At 43.5% G+C, this 22452-nt stretch overlaps 1 protein-coding gene across 1 annotated transcript in view; it reads left to right on the top strand.

Annotated features, from left to right (window-relative positions):
- The first annotated feature begins 15642 nt into the window (after nt 1-15642).
- CHRNA7 (cholinergic receptor nicotinic alpha 7 subunit) overlaps nt 15643-22452 on the top strand; it is an 87985-nt gene continuing 81175 nt past the window's right edge. The window contains exon 1 of the mRNA XM_035103153.1: nt 15643-15697. Within this exon, the coding sequence (XP_034959044.1) occupies nt 15643-15697 (55 nt within the window). The remainder of the gene's footprint in view (nt 15698-22452) is intronic.

Here is a 22452-nt window from a genome sequence, read left to right on the forward strand (position 1 = left end):
CAAACCATAAAAGAGTGCTGGTTAACAAAAACTAGGGATGGATTTTATTTCAGCAGATAATGCAAAAAGATGTGGTGTAAGATTCTATATTAAGTCTGCACTTGAACCCAAACTAATCCAAAAAGATGACAAAGGGAGAATTCTAGTGGTACAAATTAAAATCCAAGGAGAAAAGATATTATTGGTAGGAATATACACACCAAATGAAAACAAATCAAAGTTCTTTCAAAAACTGGAAACAGATCTTCTGGAGTTTGCAGATCAGAAGATAATATTAATGGGAGACTTAAATGTGGTATCATCATTAGACATGGATAGAACAATTAGGGGGAAAAAAGTTACCAAAGAAGGTACGCTACCAAAAACTGTTTTTGACATGACACAGACATTGAAGCTAATAGATATTTGGAGAGTAAAACATTTGTTTGATAAACAGTTCACTTTTTTCTCTCATGTACATGGTAGTAGTACCCGACTGGATGTGGTTTTTTGGATTTCAAAAGAATTAGAACTAAAAGTTTAAATAATTGAAATAGACCCTAGAACATTGTCAGATCATAATCCTATAATAATGGAAATCCAGAAAGAAAATCAATCCACTTTTAGATGGAGATTGAATGAATAATTACTAGATGATAATATTCTGTTAAAAAAAGCAAAAAAAGTTCTGGGAGATTATTTTGAACTAAATCTTAACAATGGAACCAGGCTGCAAACAGTGTGGGATGCGAGCAAAGCAGTTACGAGGGGACTGTTTATCCAACAAAATTCAATCAAGAAGAAGGTAAGAGAAAAGAAAAAGAAAGAAATTTTGGATGAAATATTAGGGAAAGAAAAAGAATTAATAAAAAAACCTAATAAGGAGGCAACTAAATGGGCACATAAATTATTACAAATTCAATATTCAATGTTGATCAATGAGGAAATAACTTGGAAAATTAAAAGGATGAAACAAAGTATTTTGAACATGTCAACAAGCCAGGGAAACTACTAGCAAGGCAAATGAGGAAAAGTGAGGGGGGAAAAAAACCCTACATAAATAAAAAAAACATAATGGCAAGGTCACTGATAAACCAAAGGAAATAAGGGAAGCCTTTACTAAGTATTTTACAGACCTTTACAAAAAAGGAACTGAAAATAAGAGCCTGATGGAAGAATATATAAAAAGTAGTAATATCCCAAAAATAAAAGCAGAAAAGCTAATATTATTAAATGCCAAAATAACATCACAGGGAATACTTGAAGCAATAAATCAAGCAAAGACAGGTAAATTTCCAGGACCAGATGGAATATCAGCAAAATATTATAAAAAATTAAATGAACAGCTTGTGATTCCCTAAAGCAGGCATCCCCAAACTTTGGCCCTCCAGATGTTTTGGACTACAATTCCCATCATCCCTGACCACTGGTCCTGTTAGCTAGGGATGATGGGAGTTGTAGGCCAAAACATCTGGAGGGCCACAGTTTGGGGATGCCTGCTATACGCCTTCTTCAGTAATTTAGAATTATCATCTATAATATCCCTTTGGAATTTAGAAACTATGTAAGTAAATCCTCTCTTATTGTCCTCTTTTAAAATTTTGTTTAGTTGCCTGTGATGCAACCAACTCTGAAGGTGTTCCTTTATCTCATCATAATCTTAAAGTTTTAGCTTTCCTTCTTGCAATGGATCTCTATATGTTGGCCACATTCCTTTCTTTGTTGATGCTTTGGATGATAATGCTTCAATACGTGATAACCACCACTGGGTTTTAATTTCCAATAAATCTTTATATTTCCCCCATATCTTTAGTAGAGATTTTCTTATTATATGGTTATGGAATCCTTTATGTACTTTTGCTTTCCCATACCATAGGTATGCATGCCACCCAAATCTGTTGTCATGTCCTTCTAGGTCTATTGCCTCTTTTTTCCAATTCAATCCAATCCCAAATCCAAGTGAGGCATGCTGCTTCATAATAAAGTTTAAAATCTGGAAGGGAAAAGCCTCCTCTTTCTTTTACATCTGTAAGTATTTTATGTTTTATCCTTGGCCTTTTCCCACTCCAGATGAAAAGTGAGATATTTCTTTGCCATTTTTTGAAGCAGGCATTATCACTTATCAGTATTGTCTGAAAGAGGAACAACATTATTGGCAGTACGATCGTTTTTATTGCTGCAATTCTTCCTAAAAGGGAAAGATTCATCCTATTCCATATTTCTAAATTCCTTTTCATTTCATTCTATTTTTTTCATAATTATCTTTATAAATATTAAGGTTTTTTTGTTGTCAACCATATTCCTAAATACTTTACTGTCAATAGATTCTGATAGTTCTTTCTTTTCTAATTCTTTAAGGATTTTTAACTAACAATTTAGTTTTATTTTTATTTCCTTTAAAACCTGCCACCTGTCCAAACTTGAAAGCTTTCAATTTATATTCACTTTATTCTTATTCCTACTACTTCTTTGTCTGCTCTGATATTCCTTGCCAAGACCTCCAGGACCAGAATGAACAAAAGCGGTGATAACGGACATCCTTGCCTAGTTCCTTTCTGTATTTTACATTGGTTTGTTATCACCTGATTAATAATTAATTTTGCATTCCATTCTGAGTATATGGCTTGTATTCCCTTATTAAATTTTGCTCCAAATTCCATTTCTTAAAGAACTCTTTTCATGAAGTCCCAAGAAACATTATCAAATGCTTTTTCTGCATCTATAAACATCAGAGCTGCTTGCTTTTCATTTCGTGCTTCCAGGTATTCAATAATGTTTAAAACATTTCTAATATTATCTTTTATTTGTCTACCTGGAAGAAATCCTGCTTGATCTTGATGTATATATTCTTGAAAAGTTTTTTCCCCCATTCTGTTAGCAAGAATATATGCAAACAATTTGTAATCATTATTTAATAATGAGATAAGCCCATAATTTTTGACTAATATTATACTGTATCTGAATCTTGTTTTTGCATTAATGTTATATAGGCCTCTTTCCATGTTTCCGGTGCTTCCCCTGTTTTTAAAACCTCATTCATCATATCCTTTAGGGCAGGCATCCCCAAACTCCTGGGGAAGATGGGGATTGTAGTCCAAAACATCTGGAGGGCTGAAGTTTGGGGATGTCTGGTGTATAGTATACTTTTGGAATGGGAAACTAAAGATGAAGTTCAATTGTATAATTTATAAATTGTATAATGTATAAAACAGAACAAAAGAACTGTTGGAGATACAAAGAAGGGGAAGGTACATTTTACCATATGTGGTGGGACTGTAAGATTATTTTAAAAAATTGGGATATTGGATATTTGTTATGAGAAGAATATATATATATATATATATATATATATATATATATATATACACATATACATATATATATACACACACACACAGCTGCAAAACACCTTTCCTCAGCAGTACTCAACAGCATTCCCTAACAGTACACACTACACCACTTGATCAACTTAAATACAGTGTTCAAATAATCAATTACCCTATCACATCACTTCATTCGGTGCAGTAGGTAAGCTCCCCCTGCTAATTAGTTAAATTGTTAAGATACCTCAGGTGTGCTGAATTGTCAAATACCCCACCCCCAACAGCTTCTACTCCTGCACCTGCCAGCAAGCTAGATGCATCATCACATTCCAGGGATACATTGCGGCCAGACAAAAGTCCTTGAAGGACTGGTGAGGAGCTGCTGTCTGATAGAGGGCCTGATAAAGAGCCACACTCCATGAGAACAAAGCTAGAGAGAAGAAGAAACAAGATGTACTGCTCAATGATAATAGTAAGACTTGAATTCTCTAATGACAAAGCCTTAGAAAGCTCCTCTAGGACTTGGGTCTAAATCTATACATTTTTAAAAGGTACACTGTGACTATTACTGTATTCAGAATTAGGTATGACAGTTGATAAATTGCAAAGCTTAATTTATTGTATTATTCAGTATAGAACCATTTACTTCCTGCCACATACAGAAACACTATGTTTGTGTGCATATATACAGAGTGAGAGTAAGAGAGAGAGAGAGAGAGAGAGAGAGAGAGAGAGAGAGAGAGAGAGAGAGAGAGAGAGATGATCTAGATCTAGATACCCACTCTCACAAGGGAATCTAAAATCAAGGCTTTGAAAGTGCATTCATAATCTAGATAATGGTAAAGGAACCCTTGACCATTAGGTCCAGTCGCGGACAACTCTGGGGTTGCGGCATTCATCTCGCTTTATTGGCTGAAGGAGCCGGCGTACAGCTTCCGGCTCATGTGGCCAGCACCATTTACCTTCCCACCTATTTATCTATTTGCAGTTTGACGTGCTTTCGAACTGCTAGGTGGGCAGGAGCAGGGACCAAGCAATGGGAGCTCACCCCATGGCGGGGATTCGAACCGCTGACCTTCTGATCGGCAAACCCTAGGCTATGTGGTTTAACTCACAGTGCCACCCGCTTGTCTGCAATTACTTAAGAAGCTACACTGGGGGAGATGAAAGCAGTCAACATCCCCAAACAGAAATCTCAAAAGCTCTATAGATACCACCAGTATTGCAATGAATGTGTGTGTTTACATTTCAATTTGTTTGAAAGCAAACAAATTCTTAAAAGCATATAAGAACACATCTCATTATAACATTGCAAGGTAATTTACAGAACAAAATCAATATCACACAGGCAGGAAGATCCTAAAAGAGTCAACATTAGAGATAGCCAAACTATCCAGTAGGGCTAATGCTAAAAACCAGTGCTTGGGAAGCCCTCAGAATTAAGTATGCTTAAACCATATGATTCAGGACACATAAAAAGATGTCCTCCTTCATGCAATGTAGTTGAACTATGGAATTCTTTCCTGCTTGGCAGGGGGTTGGACTGGATGGCTCACTCCCACGGGCATTTGATTGGCCACTATGAGAACAAGATGCTGGATTCGATGGGCCATGGGTCTGATCCAGCAGCCAGGCTCTTCTCAGGTTCTTATGCTCCAGTAGATGCCTGACGTATCTCAGTGGGAACTGCTGCAGCAGCTTCCAAAGCATCAATTCTCTTTAATCTCAGGATTGTCTCACACAAGCATTTTGCAAGCACATCATTAAATAACACTCTGGAAACCATCCTCAGAGAAAGGTTGTGTTTATTCAAATATGACAACTTGGAGGGTTTGCAAACTGTAGATCAACCTGATTAACTGAATCAAAATATAGTCTGTGCAGAGAAGTTCCCTAAGGCAGAAGGGACCAACTCCTTACTGGGCACATTTCCAAGCTCATCCTGTGGCCCCACAGCCAAGGTTTGGGAGGACTTCTCCCTTCTCACCAGGGACCCAGGTGGCGCTGTGGTTAAACCACTGAGCCTAGGGGTTGCTGATCAGATGGTCGGCGGTTCGAATCCCTGTGACGGGGTGAGCTCCCGTTGCTTGGTCCCAGCTCCTGCCAACCTAGCAGTTCGAAAGCACGTCAAAATGCAAGTAGATAAATAGGAACCGCTACAGCGGGAAGGTAAACGGCGTTTCCATGTGCTGCTCTGGTTTGCCAGAAGCGGCTTTGTCATGCTGGCCACATGACCTGGAAGCTATACGCCGGCTCCCTCAGCCAATAATGCGAGATGAGCGCGCAACCCCAGAGTCGGTCACGACTGGACCTAATGGTCAGGGGTCCCTTTACCTTTACCTTTACCTCCCTTCTCACAAAGAGCACCTTGACCAGTGCACCGGCTCCACCAGTTTGGCATTCACCCTCATGTGCTTGCTGAGCCCAAAGGACACCCCAAGGCCCCTCAAATCCAAGCTGGCATTGGATGACCCAGGAGTGCCCTCAACCCAATATTGCCTCAGGTATTTCCGCCAGATCTTAAAATTCACTTTCTGGTCTGGCCAAAAGCCAATTAAACCAATCAGAATGCCACTCCAAGGGTCATGGACTGGCTGGGCACAGAGGAGTGGTGGGAAGCACCAGTTGGGGGCTGGAGCCCCCTAGGGAACCTGCAGGGAAGAAGGCTCAGAGTTGGTGATGGATCAATGAATGGTCAGAGGGAGAAGAGGGAGCAGACTGGGAGGAGGAAGTGTCAGAAGCAGAAGAGGTGACAGGGGTTAGTGAACAGGAAGAGGCTGCAGCAGAGCACAGTTCAGGCTCCAAGGCTTGAAGACAGAGAGGCAGGTGGCTGAAGAAGCCAGGGAGTCTCTCCCTCCTGCTGGGAGCAGCTCCCCTGCCCCCTGGCCTCATACAACTCAATGATAAATGAAACAGGCAGAGCAGAGGGGGTGTGCAGGCAGACACAGCCTGAGACTCTGTGGGGAAGACCCTGGAGAGGGGGAGTCCTAGTGGGCTCACAACTGCTTCATCAGGGCAAGACCTCCTCAAAAGAGTTGCTGAGACCACTAGGTCGGAGCTGTGATTTGTTCCCTTGGATAAAGAGTTAATTTCACAGGCCTCAGTTGATTTATTGTTTTGTTGCTGACTTATGCCTGACTCCAGCCTTGACACCAGGATGTTGTTGTTGTTGTTGTTTAGTTGTTTAGTCGTGTCCGACTCTTCATGACCCCCATGGACCAGAGCACACCAGACACTCCTGTCTTGCACTGCCTCCCGCAGTTTGGCCAAACTCATGTTCATAGCTTCGAGAACACTGTTGAACCACCTCGTCCTCTGTCGTCCCTGTCTCCTTGTGCCCTCAATCTTTCCCAACATCATGGTCTTTTCCAGGGAGTCTTCTCTTCTCATGAGGTGGCCAAAGTATTGGAGCCTCAGCTTCACGATCTGTCCTTCCAGTGAGCACTCGGGGCTGATTTCCTTCAGAATGGATAGGTTTGATCTTCTTGCAGTCCATGGGACTCTCAAGAGTCTCCTCCAGGATAGAAACTCCCAAAAGTATGAAGCAAGTGCAAAAGGGAAGTCCCAGGGTCAATCAGATCCCCCCCATTCCTACTCACCCCTGAAACAGCCAGCTGAGGGGAAAAAACCCCAAACCCAACCACAATTTTGTTAGATCTTCTTCTTCTTTGGCAATCACTCATAGACAATGAGATTGAAAATGACGGCAGTTCTGCGTACAGGACGCTCACTGCCTGTGTTAGCTGTATATTCCATGTTCCAAAGTTCAATTGTCTTTTACAACCGCTAGGTGGTGACCCCACTGGGCGCGGCAATCCAGTCAGCGGGAAAGGGAGGCAGACTATGTTTAGGGCATCTTTTCTAGCCCGTCCTCCTTTTCAGGGTGAACAGAGTGGATCATAAAAAGGGCTGCTCAGTCATGGATACAGGTGCTGAGCTGCTCAACTGCCTCATTCCTTAAGTCAGAATGACTGAATCTGTGTCCACCGCCCATGTGCCGGTTCATGACTAGGGGCTTGCAGATTTCACGATCCTGCCCCCGTTACCATTTGCCTATCACCATGGGACATCACCTTGCCTACAAAGGTCCGTATAGTTAAAGCTATGGTTTTCCCAGTAGTGATGTATGGAAGTGAGAGCTGGACCATAAAGAAGGCTGATCGCCAAAGTATTGATGCTTTTGAATTATGGTGCTGGAGGAGACTCTTGAGAGTCCCATGGACTGCAAGAAGATCAAACCTATCCATTCTGAAGGAAATCAGCCCTGAGTGCTCACTGGAAGGACAGATCGTGAAGCTGAGGCTCCAATACTTTGGCCACCTCATGAGAAGAGAAGAATCCTTGGAAAAGACCCTGATGTTGGGAAAGATTGAGGGCACTAGGAGAAGGGGACGACAGAGGACGAGATGGTTGGACAGTGTTCTCGAAGCTACGAACATGAGTTTGACCAAACTGCGGGAGGCAGTGCAAGACAGGAGTGCCTGGCGTGCTATGGTCCATGGGGTCACGAAGAGTCGGACACGACTAAATGACTATACAACAACAACAACAACAACAACAACAACAACAACAACAACATGGGACTTTTGGGGTTTGGGTTGGATTTTTGGAAGATGCCTGTGCGTGATTTTGATTTATGTGTGTACATCAGTGCATGTTGACCAACACACAGTCTTCGCAGTAGGGCTCTGTTCCGATGGCATGAAGTAGTCACAACAAACCGGTAGATTCCTATCTGCTGCAGCCTTCATCTGCCTTCGCAACTGTTGTAACATACCGCTTGTTAGCATCGGCCTGTTCTGCCGTTGAAGACTTCTTGGATCATTCTTTGTCTAGCTCCTTCCCTTTGACCTTACTGCCTTGGGTGACCCTGCTGGGAGTACGAGATTCCCAATGGCTTCGCTCGCAAGGGTCATAGGAACATGCAAGCCCACTCACCATGACAAGGTGATGATTCAGCGAGTGATTGTTAGATCTAAGGCCTTTCTTGCATAGGTACCCTCTCTGTGGAACTCCATTCCTTGGCCACCTCACTACTGAGTTGACCAATGTGCTTTTATGTAGAAATATGAGCTGGGGTGGGACGCGGGTGGCACTGTGGGTTAAACCACAGAGCCTAGGGCTTGCTGATCAGAAGGTTGGTTCCTGCTCCTGTCAACCTAGCAGTTCGAAAGCACGTCAAAGTGCAAGTAGGTAAATAGGTACCGCTATAGCGGGAAGTAAACGGCGTTTCCGTGCGCTGCTCTGGTTCGCCAGAAGTGGCTTAGTCATGCTGGCCACATGACCGGGAAGCTGTACGCTGGCTCCCTCGGCCAATAATGCGAGATGAGCACCGCAACCCCAGAGTCGGTCACGACTGGACCTAATGGTCAGGGGTCCCTTTACCTTTTATGAGCTGGGGCTTCTGGAAGGAGATTGGGTTTTGGCTGCGCTGCATGTATGTGTGTGTTACTTTCATATTAAGTAGACAATAGTTGTATACAGGGAGCAGCTGTGTCCTTTTTGTGGAGATTTATGAGTGCAGCCTGCAAAGAACTTTCTGAAAGTACAGTGGTACCTCTGGTTGTGAACGGGATCCATTCCGGAGGCCCATTTGCAACATGAAAAGGCTGCATCCTGAAGCACCACGTCTGCGCAGGTGCGTGACATAATTCGGCGCTTCTGCGCACACCGAAAGCGTGATTTAGCACTTCTGCGCATGTGTGTGTGCTGAACCCAGAAGTAAGTCATTCCGGGACTTCTGGGTTCAGCGCGTCCATATCCTGAAAAGACGCATCCTGAAGCGGGCGTAACATGAGGCACGACTGTAAGAACTTCCCAATGCTTCTTTACTGAAGGTTTTTAAACAGAGGTTGGATTGTCATCTTCCAGGGATTCTCTAGCTGTGATTCCCATATTGCAGGGGTTGGATGAGATGAGCTTTGAGGTCCCTTCCAAATCTACAATTCTATGGTTCTGTCTGTCATGTTGTGAGCATCACCCAGCAGACTTTAGTTTTCACTTGCTTTCCAGTTCCCTTTAATGGACCCAATTGTCAGAGAGCAGTTTTCTGGTTGGATCAATAAAATTCTTCTTGATTTGTTTGTATGGATGTAGAGGTAATGTCTACTATGACTTTGGACCAAGACTTCAAAACCACTCATAACAGCCAGCGAAGCAGTAGCAACTTTGCTCTGACATCACAGCAGAGCAGGTAACCCACGGAATACACATGTTTATATTGCCGCATTATGGAACTGCATCCATGTCCCCCTACATAGGGTTTTTCATGGGAGGAATTCCAGTGCAGAAGGCTGAGCATATTAATAATAATTATTATTATATGGGTTTCCCCAGCCACTCTGAGCGGCTTCCAACAGAAAAATAAAACACAGTAATCTATTAAACATTAAAAGCCCCCCTGAACAGGGCTGCCTTCAGATTAAAGAAAACAACTCTGTATGTTCAAGATTTCACATCTGCCTTTGGAGTGTGTGTGTGTGTGTGTGTGTGTGTATTTAGTCAGCTCAATACAAAGTAGCATATTCAGTCGATGTTCATATCTTTCTTTTTTTCCTGCACACTAATTACTTGGAATTTATGATTTAAAGATCGCAGCCTAATTGTTTGTTTCCCTTGGAAATGTGGCTTTACTGTATGTTATGTTTTAGGGAATTGTGAAATATCCTACTGATGCTAATCTGTATAAATAAAAGATTCATAAGGCTCTTTGACAAATGGAACTGGCAGCTTGCAAGTCTGCTTTTGACAGACACTTTAAGTAAGATCTACATTTTTGTCTCTCTCTCTCTCTCTGTATGTGTGTGTGCTCGCACGCGCATATGTGTGTGAGAGATCTCATGCTTGAGGTCATTACCTATCAAACACTCATGAGAACTGACTACATTTCACGGACAAATGACACTGTCCCATTAGATTATTTGATATTAATATTAAATGCAAATGTTTCAGTGTCTCTTCAAAATGCTTGTAATAATAACAGTCATCCTCTGATTGGGATGAACCATATGTGTTCCACAATTTTGCCTGAAGACAGGCAAAGGACAGAAAATTGCTTTGGGAAATGGAAGGCAGTGTCCTAAGAATCTCAGCTCCCCTTTTTAAAAAAATGGATTTTGGTCCCTGGTGCCTGAAAAAGCACAGAGGCAGTAACAGAGGGCAGCACAACAGAAGTTTCTAAAACTGCATGTGGGGTAAAGAAATTGCAGAGAGAAATATATATCTATATCTATCTATCATCTATCTACCTACCATCTATCTATCTACTGCCAAGATATCTATCTATATCTATCTATCTATCTATCTATCTATCTATCTATCTATCTATCTATCATCTATTTATCTATCCCTCCCCTCCCATTAATGCTAGAAGCCCAGGTCATCCAATGGAATAAAATGGCAGTCGATTCAGGAAAGTAAAAAGTTCTTTCCTGAATTGAAGTCCGTCACACAACTCAGTGAATTCATGGAATTATCTGACATGAGATATGGGGTATAGATGGCTTAAAAGAGGGATTTGACAGATTTGTGGATAATGAGGCTGCCCCTGGTTCCGTTCCTAGCCATATCAGAGGCATCCTGTCACTCTGAATGCTGGTTGCTGAGGAACTACAGAGAGTGATCAGGAACACCCTTCTCATGGGTGCTCCTGAGCTGTCCCATCGATCTGCTATGAGCAGTGCTTGGGCAATGATCTTGGCTCAATCAGGAATACTGGAAGGGTCTCAGTGTGCAAAATAAAAATAAATAAATCACTGTTAATTGGAGACTGGCCAAATATTACCCAGTGAGCTTCATGGTGGACTGATGATTTGAACCCTGGCCTTCCAGGTCCTAGTAGAACATTTCCACCTCAATTTTTTAAAATTCATTTTGCATATAAACACGCCACATACACATAAAAACATAATAATGAACATAATAATAAAAAGAAAACAAAAACAAAAACAGACAAAAAAACAAAAACCAAGAAACAATCTCATAATTATAGTCCTTATTTCTTAACATTTTGACTTCCTCAAGTCCCCCCTTACTGTGTTTCATTATAAATCATCTTTAGTAATTTCTATCTCATAATTTCAATCAATTAATTATCTAACATTCTTTTCACTTATTCTTACTTAGCATTTATATATAATTCTTAAAATACTTAACATATCTATCCTCTACAGCCTATATCAACTTCTAAATGTGAATCACACATTTCAAATATTGCAACTCTTTTAAAAATATGCTTTAAATTTCTTCCAATCTTCTTCCACCGATTCTTCTCCCTGGTCCCACAGTCTCCCGGTTAGATTTTTCAAAGAAGTCTCTGGTGCTGACAGGATAGCAAGGTTGACACCAGGTAGGCTTCTCTGAGAAAATAATTCCACAAATGGGACACGTCATACCACAGCAGGAAGGTTACCTGATCACTACCTTGGGGGAGAGCCTCTCAAGATGATCTCAATGCATGAGCAGGTTGGTTCAGATAACATATTTAAATATATTGCTTTAAAGAAACTCATAACTGAAGAAATGCTGACGAAATGAACTGGGCTTCAGATGGTTCATTATTTAAGAGTAATTTAATGAACCGAGAAAGAAATGTTTGTGGAGTTCAAAAAATTAGTATTACAATTGGGGAAGCAGCATGAAAATGAAGCCAATATTCGTATTGTCATAGCCCACAACTCAAATAATGCATTGTTAAAGTGACCTTTCTTAAGTGAGACATTACTAGCAAAGCTATATTAGAGAATATAGAAGTAGCACTAGGACTCATGGACATCCCATGATGCTGGATGTTGAAAGATTTAGGACACAGTAAAGAAAGTCCTTCACACAGCACATGGTTCAACTATGGAATTCACTCCACCAAGAGACAGTGAGGGCCACAAACCTGGGTGGTTTTGAGAGGATTAGACAGATTCATGGAGTGACCTGCTAACTCTGATGGCTAGGTTCTAACTGTACTGTTGGAGGCAGGATGCTTCTGCAGGCCAGTTGGTGGATATAGCAGGAGAAGACTCTGGTCCTGCTTGGGAGTTTGCCATTGTGGCATCTGCTTGGTCCCTGTGAGAACAGGATGCTGGATTAGATGGGCCATTGGCCTCATCCAGCAGGCTCATTGGATGTTCTTAAGACCTTAAGGTAAAGGGACCCCTGACCATTAGGTCCAGTCACGGACGACTCTGGGATTGTGATGCTCATCTTGCTTTATTAGCCAAGGGAGCCGGTGTACAGCTTCCGGGTCATGTGGCCAGCATGACTAAGCCACTTCTGGCAAACCAGAGCAGTGCACAGAAATGCCGTTTACCTTCCCGCTGGATTTACTTGCCCCTATTTATCTACTTGCACTTTGAGGTGCTTTCAAACTGCTAGGTTGGCAGGAGCAGGGACCGAGCAACGGGAGCTCACCCCGTCACGGGGATTCGAACCGCCGACTTTCTGATTCGCAAGCCCTAGGCTCTGTGTGGTTTAGACAACAGCGCCACCCGCATCCCTTTCTTTTGACCTTAGAGTTGGTTAAATACAGTCATCATTAGGCTTATTAGCCAATCCACATCTTCTTGACTTCTTCCAACCTTCTGTGGGAAATGTTTAGAAAGATAATCAATTGGGGAAGATCTTTGTTTTTTTAATGTCAGAAAGCTCCTTAATAATTAGAGTCATAGAATCATAGAGTTGGAAGAGACCACAAGGGCCATCCAGTCCAACCCACTGCCAAGCAGGAAACACCATCAAAGCATTCCTGACAGATGGCTGTCAAGCCTCTGCTTAAAGACCTCCAAAGAAGGAGACTCCACCACACTCCTTGGCAGCAAATTCCACTGTTGAACAGCTCTTACTGTCAGGAAGTTCTTCCTAATGTTTAGGTGGAATCTTCTTTCTTGAAGTTTGAATCCATTGTTCCGTGTCCACTTCTCTCGAGCAACAGAAAACAACCTTTCTCCCTCCTCCATATGACATCTTTTCATATATTTGAACATGGCTATCACATCACCCCTTAACTTTCTCTTCTCCAGGCTAAACATACCCAGCTCCCTAAGCCGTTCCTCATAAGGCATCCTTTCCAGGCCTTTGACCATTTTGGTTGCCCTCTTCTGGACATGTTCCAGCTTGTCAGTATCTTTCTCGAACTGTGGTGCCTAGAACTGGACACAGTACTCCAGGTGAGGTCTGACCAGATACAGTGGTACTATTACTTCCCTTGATCTAGATACTATACTCCTATTGATGCAGCCCAGAATTGCATTGGCTTTTTTAGCTGCTGCATCACACTGTTGACTTATGTCAAGTTTGTGGTCTACCAAGACTCCTAGATCCTTTTCACATGTACTGCTCTCAAGCCAGGTGTCACCCATCCTTTCATTTTTTTTGCCCAAGTGTAGTACTTTACATTTCTTCCTGTTAAAATTCATATTGTTTGCTTTGGCCCAGTTGTCTAATCTGTTAAGGTCATTTTGAAGTGTGATCCTGTCCACTGGGGTACGATCATAGAAAACGTTTGACATTTTTTTTTGCTTCTAACAGTTACCACTATTGTGGGTTTTTTAAAACCTTGCATGCTTGCATGCTGTACCATGTTACCTTGTAAATATTGTTTGATATTTCTAAGTAAGCAATATTTTTCTTAACACCTTTCAAAGGAATTTGAATAATGCTTAATGTCTGTGCAATATCTGTCATGAGTCATGACCCCTAGGAAAATCCAGGTGTATATCACATTCTGATGAATTTTATTTTTGAAATTTATACACTGCTTGATTGTAAAAAAGCAGCTCACAAAAAAAACACAAAATAATAAATTTATCATTTAAAATGACGCTTTAAAACACTCAAAAGAGAAAATCAGCAATAAACTTAAAACAGATTAAATCATACATCAAGTTTTTTTTAGCAGGCACTGAAATGGGTAGAGTGGTGTCAAGAGTGGTGGGATGTTATAGAACATATGTGAGCAGTCTTTAGAAACATTCCCCCCCCCCTGAAGAACTCAAGTAGCCTACAGATTGACTGCTGAGAAGCAAATTTTAATGAGGTGAATGGATGTTATTATTTGTATGTTTCAAACAGATCTTATATACATGCATATAGTTTTAATTATTGTTTTTTCCAAGTTTTTTAGCGAGTCTTGTTTTTATCAGTAAGCCACCTTGAGTCCCACCAGAGGAATAGATTGGGTATAAATAAATAAATAAATAATCACAACCTTACCACCAAGTAAGTGAGTGAGCATCTTGAGTAGCTACTCTGACAAAAACTTTTTGTGGAGCCTGCATGGCAAAGGGCACAATAAACTCTTTCCTTTAAAGAAAAGAAAAGTTGCAGATTTATATTGTCAACATAGTTATAAAGTAGCCAGCGGGTGTTGAGTCCCAGATACGTACGTTCAGGATTGCCGCCTTAAAGTGTCAGTGTGAGTGACAATTTAATTTTGAATTTATTTTACAGCAGATCTTTACACCGTGCCGCACCCCGCACAGAGAGCGCCTCCGAGGCTGTGAGAAGCCCCTCTCCATCGCCACGAATCTGCCTCCGCACAATTCCGACAACCGGATCCTCGATGCCCAGTTACGTTTACTCGGAAGCAAGTGCCGCTGTCACATTAACGGGACTCCAGGTGGACGTGCAATCGGATCTCAGGCTGAAAGCAATGCGACGAAGTCCTGCCAGACTCCCTTGCACGCTGGCTCGGGAGTCGGGAGGAAGCCCTAAAAACACCCAACGGCTTCCTCCCCGCAGCCCCCCCCCCCGGGAAGCGTGCGCCTGCCATGTGCGCCTGGCCCCGGGCAGGCAGGCAAACGCCGCTGCGGAAGCACCGCCAACTCCCCCGGGCAGTCTCTGGAGCGGGAAGGGACTGAGCCTGAGCCAAGCCAGAAGGGGCCATAGGTGGTTGATGGCTGTGGAGGAGGGAGGGAGGGAGGGAGGGACGAGAGAGGAGGAGGCCGGGGCCAGCCTGGGCGCTCCCCCTATAAAGGCGGCTCTGCCCGGGCTGGGATTCTGCATTCTTGCCTGTCGCTGCTGCAGGATCAGCCTCCTTCTGGCAACGGATGGTCCTCGCCGGCGGATCTACTCGCAAGGAGGGAAACCCGTCACGTGGGGAGAGGAGGGAGGGGGTGGTCGTGGAGGAAAGAAAGCAGCGCCAGGCGATTGACATTCCGGCGCCGCGGCTGAGCCGGCAGCTGGCGGAGGAGAGAAGCGGAGATCAGCCCCGAGAGGCCGCCAGCGCGGGGCTCCACGGCCCGCCGGCTGCGAGGCATTCCCGATCTTCCCGCCGGCCGCCGCTTCCGGACCGCAGGAGACCCAGCTTGGGCTGCCGGGGCTGCGAGAGACCCGCCGCCAGGATCCCGGGATGGGGACCCGGGAGCTGTCCGTGGTGCTGATCCTCGCCGGGGGACTCGTGCACGGTGAGCCGCTGCCTCCGAGCGAGGAGCCGTCCTTGGTGCTGAAGGAGAGTTTGCTGTGGTGGCTTAGGAGTGTCTGATCAGGACTTTTGGTCTGGACCGCACACATCTCACAGGCATGGCTCGCCCCCGCCCACACACACATCGCCCAATACATGCATTCTGTCTTAGTCTGGATGATCTAGTCTGGATAGAGAGGAAGTTTCCTCTGAGCTTGTGGGTGCATTTCCATCTCCCGATATTTCCCATGCATATTGGTATTTGTGTGGCTTCCAGAGAAGAGGGTGTACTTTGATGATATTTATGTTATTGATGTATGGTGTGTATTTTAAGACTCTTAGAGCCTGCCTTTTAATAGGGTTTTTGGTGCGGAGAACCCCTCCCTCCCACAAAAACCTCCATAATAATGATGTAAGTAATATGTTAGAGTAAAGAAAGAATCACAAAAAGAATATACTAGCCAAACAAGGACAAAGTGTGGATTGCTTTCAGCATGCATGATATTGGACCGGCTCTGCATGTCTCTTTAACCAGCCTCTCTGGATAAAGCTTGGAATTGGCTCACCTGATCATTGCAGAATATCAGGAAGGTGCTCAAGATAGTGGGCACCAGCAGGTAAGGTGAAAGATTAGTATTATCAACTCCCAATTCGGCTTGAAGATCATTAGGAGCTTGAGAACATGAGAGCTTAAAATGACAAGAGTCTTTTGGCACTTTAAAGAACAACATTTTTACAAGCTTCCATGGACTAGAGACATAGGCAACCTTAACTCTCCAGGTGTTTTGGAACGACAGCTCCCATGATCCCTGACCACTGGCCCTTTTAGCTAGGGATCATGGGAGTTGTTGTTCCAAAACACCTGGAGAGCCAAGGTTGCCTATGCCTGAACTAGAGTCCACCTTGTCAGGTTTTCTTTATTGCAATTACTGTATAGCATTTATATCCCAGCCTTTTCTCCAAGGAGCTCAATATGGTGTACATGGTTCTTCCTCCTCCTCGCTTAATCCCCACAACAACCCTGTAAGGTAGGTTAGGCTGAGAGGAGCAGTGACTGACCCAAGGCCCCTCAATGAACTTATGACTGAATGGTTGGAACCCTGGTCTCCCAGGTCCTAGGCCAATACTTTAACTGCTTCACCACACATGGCATATGTGTATATAAGTGTATATAAGCACTGAGTGTACATACACATGGTATTGGGGGTGATTGTAAACAGGGAGGTCAGAGGGAAATTGAATGCAGAGAAGTATAGGCAGTGATAAACATGTAACTAACAGAAGTAAGTCACAAAAGCAGTTAAAACAGAAATCCTGTCATTGGTAAGCCAAATAACACATCTAGGTGGAATCTACACACTAATAATAATAATAATATGAATAATAACAACAACGCTGTGAAACTGATTTTTTAAAAAACGTTTGGAAAAATAGATTGAATTTTGCATCTAGTGTCACATTTGTGTATTGCACTTTGCAACACATTTAAAACATTTTATTTGCAGCTGTGAAGCTGAGTCCCTATTGTGCTGTGGGGGGCAGCGTGGCACCCCCTCGCTACTGTGGCGGCGGCGCAACCGCCATCGCGGAGGCCCCAATGTTTCTGGCCTCGCCCCTCACTTCTTCCTGGTGGGGCGGTGGCAAGGGGTGGGCCAGAGATCAGCGTTAACGGTAGCCGCTGATGCCCCTCGGCCTCCGTCTGAGTAGGAAGAAGACAAAGTGCGCGGCAAGCCGATCCATAGCGTGCTTTGTCTTCTTCCTACTCAGGCGGAGGCGGAGTGGCGAGGGGCGTGAGCGGAGATGCTCCTTGCCGCTCTGCCTGAGTAGGAAGAAGCACATGTCGCACTATGGATCAGCTTGCTGGAGCGCCGCCCCCCGGCAACCCGCTCCGTAGTGCGACGTGTGCTTCTTCAGGCGGAGCGGCGAGAGACGCCCCTTGCCACTCTGCCTGAGTAGGAAGAAGCACATGTCGCACTATGGATCGGTTTGCCAGTGGCAGTGCTCCAGTGCCCGGATCCAAGGATCCGGGTGCTGGAGCGCCGCCCCCCTGGCAACCTGCTCCGTAGTGCGACGTGTGCTTCTTCAGGCGGAGCGGCAAGAGACGCTCCTCGCTGCTCAGCCTGAGTAGGAAGAAGCACACATGCGCTATGGAGCGGGTTGCCAGCGGCGGTGCTCCAGCGCCCGCATCAAGCCCAAGGTGTACAAATCTTGGCTTCATCAAATAGATACAAAGCCTGAAACCCAGTACTTGAGAGTAAAGTTCTGTTGAATTCAGTGGGACTTAGTTATTTCTACACAGGTTGTAGTTGTGCTGTGAAGCTGAAAAACTAACTTAAGAGGAAGCCTGATTGAACTTGACAGGGGTTACTTTACTCAGAAGTAAAGTAACATACAAAGTAAAGTGACATACAAAAGATTGCCCTATTAGTGCAACTGTTTGAAAATGAATTAGGAAGACTAATTCCCTTTTTAAAAAGTATCCTTCAAAGCTTGAATTCCAAAGATACAGTTGGTCCATTCTTATCATTTATGTTAAACTGCACAAAAATGCTATGTATTATTAGAATAATAGATTCATAGAATTATAGAGTTGGAATAAACCATGAGGTCACCTAGTCCAGCCCCCTGCAATGCAGAAATCTTTTTGTCCAATGTGGGGCTTGAACCCAGAACCCTGAGATTAGGAATCTCATGCTCTACCAACTGAGCTATGTTCATTTATATGGTTGAGTGTGTGTGTGTGTGTGTGTTTGGTGAAACTATATAAAGATGCAAATACTTCAAGAGGAAACTTTGAAAATGTGGACATTAAAAAGAAAAAAAGAAAAAAGAATCCTGAACCGTTTGCCAGTTTTCATATTTGTGTGAATCTTCATTTCAGTTCCTATCCTCACAGCAGCTTTTGATCCTCCTGCTTAAGTGTGCAATTTTTTTAAAAAAGGTGAGCACATAAAGTGTTATGGGAAAGGATTATCCTGTCAGATAACCAGTGACCAAGCAGCACACCAACCCCCTAAATAACTGCAGGACGGCTGTGGGAAATCCTCACTCTCTCTGTCTAAATTATTCATGCACCCATTTGGGACCAAATCAACCTTCCTCGTTGAAATGTTTCAATATTGACTCAAAGCCCTTGAGTGAGGGTCTAATTCTGACATGATATTTTCACATATGCAGATCCTTATCAAAATGCATGCATTTGTGTGTGCATGGTTATGCTAGTGTGCATTTGTGGCATGTGCAGGAAAGCTGATGTAGGATTGATGTTGTTATTTTCTATAATAGTCCCATCAATGAATATGACATTTGGTAGAGTGATAAAATCAAATACAATCTGAATTTCAGAAGCAGAGGGAAATAATTAAGGGAAGGAGGAAGGATGGGGAAGAGAAAGAGATGTAGATACAAGCACAGCAGTACTTTCTAACATATGCATTCGGATGACAAATAAAATGGGTGGTCCCTCATATTTTTCCTCCCCATTCCTTTTTCCTTTTGTGTCATGCCCTTAGAGTATAAGCTTGTGGGCAAGAGCAGTCTTACTTTAATTGATCATATCTAATCTGCATTGAGAGCTTTTTCAGCGGAGGAGTACAAGGCTCTAAATAGACAAACATTACAAAATGCATAAATCATTGCATGTACAGAAACACAATGTGAGGAACAACACCAGTTTGCCAAAGCTATCTTCTTAAAGTAGAGAAATGTCAAATTGGTGAAAAGGCTAGTATCCAATGGTAGCCAAAAACCCTGAGCAGAGAGAGATCCTTTGCAACACTGGCCTTCATTCAAGCTAGCATTGACAAGGAATGTTTGTACTTGCAGTAAGCTGTGTTTTAGGGCTTCTTATAAATGCCAATCCCAGTGGGCTTGCTCTAAGGGCAATTGTCTCTAACCAATCAGCTTTGAGCAGAAATTGGTCATGCTATGGAGTTCCCAGGGAGAAACTCAACAGCGGGCTTGTTACCATAGTTGATCAGCTGATTTGCACTTCCAGCAACCCTGCTTTGGGCAAGCATTAGCTGAGCTACAAAGTTTTCATTGGGAACTCTCTAGCACAGCAGATCAAGTTTTTGGCTCTTCTAGCAAGGCCGCTTTGGGCAGGCATCAGCTGTGCTATGAAGTTCCCAGTTCCAGCCTGTTTGCAGTTGCCTCCAGGCAAGCATTCCTTGCCAAGGAACAGTTGGGAACATTGGGAACATTGTAAGAAAATAGAAAGGGCCTGCCAGATCAGGCCAATGTCCCATCGAGTCCAGCATCCTGTTCTCACAGTGGCCAACCAGATGCCCCAATGGGAAACCCACAGGCAGGACCTGAGCACAAGAGCAGCCCTCTCCGCTCCTGGGGTTGCCAGCAATTGGTATTCAGAAGCATTGCTGCCTCCAACTGTGGAGGTAGAGCAGGGCCATCATGGTGAGTAGCCAATTCACCTTCAAAGCCATCCAAGTTGATGGTCATCACTGGCTCCTGTGGGAGAGAGTTCCATAGTTTAACTATGGACTGTGTGAATAAGTACTTTCTTTTATTCGTCCTGGACATTCTTCCTCAGAAGCCACATCACCACCTGCTGCACACTTGATGGCACATATGAGGTCAGGTGTGAGGGGCAAGTAGGTGTGGTTTTGGGGAAAATTGACTTATTGGCCAAATTTGGACCCCCACCAGGCCTAATTTAGCCTGTGGGGTGGATGTTTCCCACTTCTTCTGCAAGAATCAGGAGGAATGGAGCAAGCAGCATGCAGACCTAGCATGCAGACCAAATGGAGCAAGCAGCATGCAGACCTAGTGGTGGGACGAAAATATCCTTAAATAAGAGACATGGGGGAATGATCAACGGTCTTCAATGTCTGTATACTAATGCACAGAGCATGGGAAATAAACAAGATGAACTTGAGCTCTTGGTACAGCAAACTAAATATGACATAATAGGCATCACTGAAACCTGGTGGGATGAGTCTCATGACTGGAATGTAGTAATAGAGGGATACAATCTATTTAAGAGAAATAGACCAAACAGGAAAGGAGGAGGAGTAGCTTTATATGTTAGGGATATGTATACCTGTGAAGAGATCCAGGATTTAAAACTTCAAAGCCAAATTGAGAGTATCTGGGTCAAAATTAAGGGAGAGAAAAACAACAGTGATCTCATTGTGGGAGTTTACTATAGATCCCCAAGCCAAACTGAGGACACAGATGGTGCCTTCCTGGAACAGATGGCCAAGCATTCCAAAGGAAGTGAGATAGTAGTAATGGGGGATTTCAACTATCCTGATATTTGTTGGATGTCAAACTCAGCCAAGAGCATAAGGTCGAACAGATTCCTCACTGGCCTTGCAGACAACTTCATTGTCCAGAAAGTGGGAGAAGCAACAAGAGGATCAGCCATTTTAGATCTGGTCCTAACCAATAGTGATGACTTGGTTAGTGGGGTAGAAGTGGCAGGATCATTAGGTGGGAGTGACCATGCTCTTCTGGAGTTTATTATCCAGCGGAAAGGAGCAACCAAGCATACTAAGGTCCAAATTCTAGACTTTAAGAAAGCCGACTTCAGAAAACTTAGGGAAACGCTGGGTGAAATCCCATGGACAGTAATACTAAAAGGGAAGGGAGTTCATGATGGTTGGGAGTTTGTTAAAAGGGAGATATTAAAAGCACAACTTCAGGCAATACCAATGAGACGGAAACATGGAAGGTGCCTAAAGAAGCCAGGCTGGCTATCTAAAGAACTTTTGACTGAGTTAAGATTTAAAAGGGATATGTACAAAAAATGGAAAAGGGGGGAAATCTCCAGAGAGGAATTCAAACATATAGCCAGCACGTGTAGAGACAAAGTCAGAAAAGCTAAAGCACAGAATGAACTCAGGCTCGCCAGAGAGGTTAAAAGCAACAAAAAGGGCTTTTATGGGTATGTCCGTAGCAAAAGGAAAAACAAGGAAACAGTGGGGTCATTCAGAGGAGAAGATGGTGAAATGCAAACAGGGGACAGAGAAAGGGCAGAACTCCTCAATGCCTTCTTTGCCTCAGTCTTCTCCAAGAAAGAAAACAACGCCCGACCTGAAGAATATGGAGCAGATGATTCAGCAGGGGAAACACAGCCCAGAATAAGTAAGGAGGTAGTACAAGAATACTTGGTTAGTTTAGATGTATTCAAGTCTCCAGGGCCAGATGAACTACATCCAAGAGTATTAAAAGAACTGGCAGAGGTGATTTCAGAACCACTGGCAATAATCTTTGAAAATTCCTGGAGAACAGGCGAAGTTCCAGCAGACTGGAGGAGGGCAAATGTTGTCCCTATTTTCAAAAAGGGGGAAAGAGAGGACCCAAACAATTACCGCCCAGTCAGCCTGACATCAATACCAGGAAAGATTCTAGAGCAGATCATTAAGCAAACAGTCTGTGAGCACCTAGAAAGAAACTCTGTGATCACTAAAAGTCAGCATGGGTTCCTGAAAAATAAGTCATGTCAGACTAATCTGATCTCATTTTTTGACAGAATTACAAGCCTGGTAGATGAAGGGAACGCTGTGGATGTAGCCTATCTTGATTTCAGCAAGGCCTTTGACAAGGTGCCCCATGATATTCTTGTAAAGAAGCTGGTAAAATGTGGGCTAGACAATGCTACCATTCAGTGGATTTGTAACTGGCTTACTGACCGAACCCAAAGGGTGCTCATCAATGGCTCCTCCTCATCCTGGAGAGTAGTGACTAGTGGGGTGCCACAGGGTTCTGTCTTGGGCCCAGTCTTGTTCAACATCTTTA

This window comes from Zootoca vivipara, chromosome 14 (genome assembly GCF_963506605.1).
Source record: "Zootoca vivipara chromosome 14, rZooViv1.1, whole genome shotgun sequence".
Lineage (NCBI taxonomy): Eukaryota > Metazoa > Chordata > Lepidosauria > Squamata > Lacertidae > Zootoca > Zootoca vivipara.